Below are 8,478 nucleotides of genomic sequence, written 5' to 3'. Positions count from 1 at the left end.
GTTTTGTGGTGTTTGTATCTCGTGTCAGTGTTCGTGCACACGGGACTGTTTTTTCGTTTTTGTCAGTTTGTTGTTTTGTATCGTATCGTGTTTTCGTTTTCATTAAATAATGACCACTTTCCACTCTGCGTCTTGGTCCGATCCATGCTCCTCCTCGTCTGAGGAGGAGAACGACTTCGACAACCGTTACACGTTCTGAGCAAGGAACTTAAACGTTAGCTTTTTACATGGCACATATTGTACTTTTACTTTCTTCTCCAACACTTTGTTTTTGCATTATTTAAACCAAATTGAAAAATGTTTCATTATTTATTTGAGGCTAAATTGATTTGATTGATGTATTATATTAAGTTAAAATAAAAGTGTTCATTCAGTATTGTTGTAATTGTCATTATTACAAATAAATATATATATATTCTTTAAAGTCTGCTTTTTTTGGTCCTCCAATAATTGGTATCGGCGTTGAAAAATCATAATCGGTCGACCTCTAGTTGGTATGGATATGGCTAGTGTCACGTTCCTGACCTTATTTCCTTTAATTAGTCTTGTTTAGTTGGTCAGGACGTGAGCTGGGTGGGCATTCTATGTTATGTGTTTCTATGTTTGGTTTAGGGTTGTCAACTAGCCTGATATGGTTCTCAATCAGGGGCAGGTGTTTTACGTTGTCTCTGATTGGGAACCATATTTAGGTAGGCTGTTCTCACTGTTTGTTTGTGGGTGATTGTTCCTGTTCATTGCGTTCTTCGTTGTCTGTATGTTCACATGTTCAGGTCTGTAGCGTCGTTAGTTTCATTTTCTGTTTATTGTTTTGTTTGTGTTAAGTGTTTCCAATAAATATGGAAACATACCACGCTGCGCTTTGGTCCTCCTCTCTTCCACCTAACGACGAGCGTTACAGCTAGGACTGGCTATGACTGCATGTGTGGGTATGGATATGGGTAGGACCCGCGAGCCACTGCGGCCCCTCATGATGAGTTCTGAGTTTTTGTAGCCCTTACCCCCATCAAAGTCGCTCATCCCTGAACTAGGCTATTGTTGATGACTAAGGAAAAATAAGAGATATGCATACTGTAACTAAAGAGGTGACAGTGTGACAGACAGCTTGCTAAAACAAGCATAGAGCGCTATTTAAAGGACAGAAACCTATTTATGTTTATCACCGGTTAGGCTGCCAGTCTGACAACATAATATGTTGCTACCTTGCTATAAGTAGAGAGGCTAATAGCGAGTATTATATTATTTGTGCTACATACGCAGAGCTACTTATGGCCACTTTACTTGAAAGGGGAGTGAGGGACGGAGAGAGAAAGACAATGACACAGAAGAGATAGAGGGCGTGAAAAAGACAAAGAAAGATAAAGGAAAAATAGGGAGAAAGTGAGCAACATTTGCATGGGTGTGGTGTACCCATGCCAACCAATGTACTGTATAACTACCTTAAATTTGTTTTGCAAGTGCAAAAATCAACAAGAGTTGGAGGGGTCTCCATTCTGTGCCATAAAGCATGTCCACATGGGGGCCGGGAGGCTCCGCAGTCGCAGTGGTTTTCCCATTATGTGGATGTGTCTGGGACTGGCAGAATGCGCTGACCCCTCAGACGTCATGTTATAGATAACCGAGGTCTTCCAGCAATGCAGTGGTCTATTTCTGGGCAAGTTGAGTTTAAGTGTAGGCTATGCTTAGTGCTGCCTGCCTCGGAAAGGAATCGCCAACAGTTCTGAAAGAAGGTCACCCACATAGGCTATGCTAAAGAGGCAAGTCTTAACAGAGATTCACTTTGAAAAGGAAATTTGAACTACTGCGGGGACTATAATTAGGATACATTACATTTGGAAATGACAGGACTTAACTAGCCTACATTATAGGCACCACAATCAAAGCACACTGCTATGTTGCATGCTGCTAACACAAGGATGTCTCAGTACCAGAGGTACGAAGCAGAATACATCCTAGAGGTTTTCTTAAAGGCGGGGGTTTCACGATATACCCGGTCACATATTAACACGCATGCACACACACACACACGGCCAGTCTGTGGGCCGGGCCAGTGGCGGGCTGAGTGTGACACCGTAGCTTGGCTCAGTGGACCAGGACAAAGCAGAGAGTCTGGGAGGCTTAGGGCCCTTTGTGTTTGGCCAACGCTGCCATGGGTGACAAATACAGATCTGAATGTTCCTCAATCTCTCGTCCTACTCTTCTTCCCCGACCACGGCCTGCTCGGGGCAAACATGCTGGAGAGAAGTGAGTTGTCCTTACCTTCTAGCCTGAATAGCCAAAATATGAACATATTATTGTTCTGCTGGTCTTGGTAAGGCTAAACATTGTCCCTTAAGACACTTTGTGTACCAGATCCCACAGAACATTACTGTCTTGATGTGGATATTAGCACAAGTCATGTTCATCCACCTATAGTTGTAATTACATGATTATAAGGACTAACAATGGAAAGCCAGTTATTCTGGTAGTCAAAACCAGTCCTACAGATGAGTGCAGGGTTTGTACAGACTCAAGGACTTTCAAGTACTTATTCCAGCACTAATACTCACTAATACAAATTTTTAAGGCCCATCAATTTGTAAGTCCCTATTCGCCACAAGATCTTTGAAATTGTTGCATGTTGCGTTTATATTTGTGTTTAAGTGTACATGCTAATAATATTACATTTCTTTACATTTCAATTGACTTTATATTTCACAAAATTTTAGGTCCCACGGGATTTCCCAAAACATAATAACATGAAAGTTAATTCTAACAGTGTAAAAGGCCCTTTGTTGAATCTAAATAGCTGTTTTCTAAAAGCATTTTAAGAGAAAGAAGTTATGAATGTGTTTGATAAGATTACAGATTAGCTCAAGGGACCCTATTTACATTTTGGGAACCACTAATCTCTCTCCCTGTCGGTCTCACTATTCTCTGTAAAGAAAAGCTATTTTGTTATGAGAATTTATAGTAGCCCATCTTTTGATTCTAGCTAGCTTAATTTCAGTCAACTGCTCTTGCTGAGATCAGGCTCTGTTCAACATTAGCTTCTAACTTCATCCTTCTAGCCAGCTAGCTAGTTATAGCTGGCTACCTGGCTAACAGCCAGAGCTCGAGCTACCTATCTAGCTAGACATCTAACTGAAATATCAGCAACTATTTACCAGTTGTACACTCATTCTCTGAGTCAGGTCTTTTTGTTTGTGTGATGTCTGTTGAAATGGCAGGAGTTGAGGGATAAAAATTAATAAAAAAATGAAAATCGCACTGTCAGCCTTAGTCTCTCTGACCTTGCCACTATAGGTCTGGGCTGAGGTAGTTTGTTTCACCTCTCGGCCTATGTCGTGGTGGTGAATTAAATTGCTGCTAACAAGGCAAATATGAGGGAGCAAGCGAACATAAGGAGCATACATGAATCATTCATGATTCCACTCATTCACAGAAGTAGACGCTATTAGAACTCAGATCAAGAAGCCTTCTGAGCATTGATCAACGCTGGGAACGCAATAAGTGTGCAAATGATAATTAACTAAATTAAAACGGTGCGTAAACAGATTTTTACCCTCCACTACATCCCTGTTTGGGTCTGGCAAAACACATTAATAAACATCAATATCCTGCCAGGCAGGATTGTATCTACATTTTCCCGGCATTTTAGCTATCAATGTGACGTTTGGCGTCGCCTAATCAGTCAGTTCTGTACCTGCCTGGCTGAATGGCAGTGTGGGTGGAATGAGTGAGCTCGCCTGGCAACCAGAGCGCCAAACATGTGAGGAAATAAAACTCGGTAGTCTGCCTGGAAATTAATTTGCAAGACCAATACATTTTTCTAATATTTTTCATATTAACATATTTGAGAATTGTCTGTTCTCCTCTCATTTGAATTCAAGTAATTTTCAAGTACCAACTTGAGAAAATGTCTGATTTTCAAGGTACTCCAGTACTTCAATTTCAGAGTGCCAAATTCAAGTACTTTAAGCACCTCAAGCACCTTGTGCAAACCCTGTGAGTGAAACAAACGCGTACACACGCTTACACACACATGCTTGAGCACACACACACACATTAAAAAGTCAGTACTGTAGACAAACATCTCATACCACCTTGACTTGACTGAAGGGCCTCTCCCATTATGTGTAGTTTAAGTAGCTTGCATTGAAATAATAACCTTATCTGTCTGGTTCAACAAGTACCTCTTTACCTCAACTCCTCCTCTCATTACAAACATTAATAACTGTCAGGAAGTGCTGTTCTGTAGAGTATTGTACTAATACAGCCTTTACTGTACAAACCACTGAGAAAACAGTCAGAAATGTGTCCTGTATCACTCTCCCCTCTATGCACACACACACACACACACACACACACGGTTGGCTTATACAATGTATAGGCTTGCCACTGGATTGGGAACACACGTGTTGACCCCAGGTCAAGGGGAGTATGTTAGCCGCATGTCAACAGCCTTGGGGAAGCCAACTAGAAAGTTAGACTAGTTTGGACTGGAGACAACCCCCTCAGTATGGGCCATTTGCTAATGAGAAGACTACTTTTCAGTATTAGCTATGGACCCTCTGGCCGGCACCATGGGAGACTGATGTGGCTTACGTGGCCTAGCGTTTAGTGCCACCACTCCGAAGCACACATGCATTGCATGGCCGTATTGGAATGGGTTGAACTCCGTCCCTCTGCCCTTTGACAACCTTCCCTCCTAGCTTTCCATTCAATCCCTCTTCCATTATCTGTTCAATCAAAAACATATCTGAAAATACAGATATAAACAATAATAGGAGACTGGGCCAAGAATATGGTCACTCTCCCTCTCTCTCACAAGCACGCACACACACACACACACACGATGAGAACTCAGAGATTGGAGACTGGGTCAAGAGTCTCAGTTATTCCAGAAGGATTGTTACTATGGGGACCGTGGACATGAAGTACCATAGAGCTGACATAACAGTCAGCTGCTTGTGTCAGACATTATTATACAACACTAATCTAACAGAGAACATCACAATATTCACACTGAATTAGTTAGACGGTCTACTAGGTGTCGGTGTGTGTCTGTGTGTGAGACTGACGGAGAGGGAGAGATGGAGACAGAGAGAGACAGACACACAAAGTGAAAGGCAGGCTAGTACTGCATGTGCCAACTGCCAACTGTCCCATTGTGCCATTAGAGACATCTGTCAGTGTGCCACCTGACCTCAGCATGTCTCCTCCTAGCAAGGAGCAGCCTTATTCTGCAAATAACATTAGACTGTGGATGACATTCATTCAACTGTCTTCATGTGGAAAATACATAAGCCTGTCTAAGGAATTAACTAAATATTTTAGGGTCCTATGATTAACACATTTTATAGCCTTAAGTATGAACAAAATAATGGCTACTGTTCACTCTTTCTGTAGGCTTCTGAGCTAAAGAAGGCCATTGCAATGTATTCTTAACTGTAAACAAAGACTCAATTAACCAGAAACGGTTAGAGCTTTTTGCGTATTAAACTGTTGGCTGTCTTCCTTGAAGCCTGTCAGTAAAGTGCTCCTTTCATCGATCAACTGTGGCTCAACTGTCTTCTTTGAAAGGATGCCCGAGACTCCGGCACACGGCCAATGAGCTATAAAGGCCAGATCTGTCTTGCCAACCGTTCAATCGTTACAAAACAAGCCTGATACTGTACCATCCATTCCTAGGCCGGTGGGAGAGACAAGTGGCATGCGAAGACACCTGCCATATGTGCACCTTTCAGTTTTTTTCTTTGGGCGTGTGATAATGCTGCGTCATGCATGGAGACAATGTAGGCGATCACATTTCTTTAGCACTTCTGTGACACGCGACACAATAGCCTAGCCCTATATGGTGGTTTATGTAAACTATCAACTGCAAATTCCTAAATTCATATTGTGCGTCCTCAAAGACCATCATACGGAAACACATTTTACAGAAAAATATGTAACTGTTGGCTACTCTGTATGCACAGAGTTTCTGATCCAGTCTTTGATGTTAGCCTACTATGAAATCATAAAGCGCCTAGAGTGGCACTGTGTCAACAGATGATGCAAGGCCTAAAATGAAGCTCCTACATCTCCTTTATCGGGTCATGCATTCTGCTGGGCTGGCGGTGACAGGTAGGCTACCTCCCAAATATGTAATTGTGCCGACAGTTATGCAAAGTAAAGCAATTAAATGTACGCCTTGAAGACTTACCTCAAAGCCACCCGGACTGAGTTTTCGTCCTGTCCCATCGACATGATTCCACAGTCCAATGACTATCGATTGATAGAAGAACAAAAAAGAACGGGATCTATCCGTTTTCTTTTCATCCGACAGGCTGGCTGGCGAGAGGCGGAGAGTGGAGTGCGCACCACCCAACAGCAAGTTGTCTGAGCAACAGCGCAACTCACCTCGACTTCACTTCAGCCATATTTCAGATTATTATGGGTCTAGAGATTTTAAATAAAATACTGCGACTGGTCGGTGCTCCTTTGCATTTCCAGCTAGAATACATTCCTTGACGACATTCTGTTTGGAGCGGCGAGGCTGTTGCGTGGTCCAGTCGCTTTCGCTCCTTGCTCTTTGGTTGGGAGAGGGACACACGCCTCCCGCACAATGCACACACCGAGCCTGCTCGAGCCGCAATGCGTCACCAAGCCACGCCTTCTTCTCGGTGCGCTGTCTGTGAAGGTTGAGTGTTGACATCACAATGCGCATGGAGGTCAACTCCAATTTAGACTTTTAGAAGAAATGTAGTGAGTGAGTGACGTCATGCCACGTGTACTCTTTGAATACCATCCTGTCAAAATAATAGTATGCTTTCAATGAGGACCATGATACTGCTTGTTATCAGTCAGATCATCAAAATCTAACTGAAAGATCATGAACAACTAATAAGACTACTAGCCTACTACATCATAGAGTAAAACAATTTAATACACATTTATTTTACCATTTGGTTTGAAAATAATTCGTTTTTCCCCAACACACTTACACACACACAGTTGAGACACAGCAGTTGGTAGGCTCCATCTATACGGAACTCTTTGTTGTCATCAAATCAGTGCCCTTTCATTTTCCTCTAGCCCGTGAGATGCTTGTGGCTTTCTTGTTGTAGCTGAGGATTCAATGAGACCATGACTTTTCAGTGTCATACACTCTGAATTACTACATGATATATCACCTTTTGCTGTAACAATGTCACTCAGGTTAAACAGCGCCCCCATGCAATCATCTGGTATTACTACCAGATGTAAATACCCATTTAATAACCTTTTTTAGTAGGCTACTTTGCCTATATGACCTGTGAATAATCTAGTGCTCTTTTATTTATTTTTAAATTTAACCTTGATTTAATTAGGCAAGTCAGTTAAGAACTAATTATTTTTTACAAACCCGGACGACGCTGGGCCAATTGTGCGCCGCCATATGGGACTCCCAATCACGGCCAGTTGTGATACAGCCCAGGATCGAACCAGGGTCTGTAGTGACACCTCTAGCACTGAGATGCAGTGCCTACGCCTAAGGCACTTCATGTGCCCTAACCCTAACAATATATGTATCTCCTTAGGGGGGAGAACAACAGTTGTTACTGTTAGATATTAGAGTACTTAGGATGTTGTGTTAAATACATTTGAAATCAATACCAATTAACCCCACCCTGGTAAGTCCTTTTATTGTTGAGGTCTACCAGCCTTAATCTCCACACCCTATGAACCTCACCCCCTTTCCTCCAGTCCCCAGGCCAGAAGCAGCAGTGTCTGGTTACAGTCCTCTCACAACAATTTATTATATATATACTTTTTTTAATGAACCTTTTATTTAACTAGGCAAGTCAGTTAATAACAAATTCTTATTTACAATGACGACCTACCGGCCAATTGTGCGCCGCCCTATGGGACTCCAATCACAGCCAGATGTGATACAGTCTGGATTTGAACCAGGTACTATAGTGACACCTCTTGCAGTGAGATGCAGTGCCTTAGACAGCTGCACCACTCAGGAGCTGGTCTGACTATCACCAAGGATGCACCTATCAGTCAACACAACCCACTGTAGAGCTTGAACAGAGCACACAATGTCAAGTATGTGGAAATACTGTAAACTACTGAACAAACATGGTGCTGGGAAAAAAATAGTTTTTTTTCGACCAACAAACCGTATCTATCAACAATTTCACAGCGTAAATGAATTATATACAGCAATGCTTCTAATTTGCTTTATTCACAAAGCAGGTAGCCTAGTGGTTAGAGTATTGGACTAGTAACCAAAAGGTTGCTAGATCAAATCCCTGAGCTGACAAGGTAAACATCTGTCGTTCTGCCCCTGAACAAGGCAGTTAACCCACTGTTCCTAGGCCGTCAGTGAAAATAAGAATTTGTTGTTAACTGACTTGCCTAGTTAAAAAAATGATCTCCCTTTAAATTAAAGTGCATTAACTACAGAATATTTCACTTTCTCAAAAACATGGTCCTCTTGAGTCAGTAGCGTACTTATAAAATTGTCAA

The 8,478-nt window shown here is 42.1% G+C and overlaps 1 protein-coding gene across 1 annotated transcript in view; it reads right to left on the bottom strand.

Annotated features, from left to right (window-relative positions):
- LOC111962740 (kinesin-like protein KIF21A) overlaps window positions 1-6,601 on the bottom strand; it is a 72,733-nt gene extending 66,132 nt beyond the window's left edge. Inside the window, 1 exon segment of the mRNA XM_023986046.2 lies at window positions 6,185-6,601. Within this exon segment, the coding sequence (XP_023841814.1) occupies window positions 6,185-6,228 (44 nt within the window). The 5' untranslated portion in view covers window positions 6,229-6,601.
- Between the last annotated feature and the right edge of the window lie 1,877 nt (window positions 6,602-8,478).

The sequence above is a fragment of the Salvelinus sp. IW2-2015 genome, linkage group LG4q.1:29 (assembly GCF_002910315.2).
Source record: "Salvelinus sp. IW2-2015 linkage group LG4q.1:29, ASM291031v2, whole genome shotgun sequence".
In the NCBI taxonomy this organism is placed as follows: domain Eukaryota; kingdom Metazoa; phylum Chordata; class Actinopteri; order Salmoniformes; family Salmonidae; genus Salvelinus; species Salvelinus sp. IW2-2015.
This window is presented reverse-complemented; position numbering and strand designations above follow the sequence as displayed.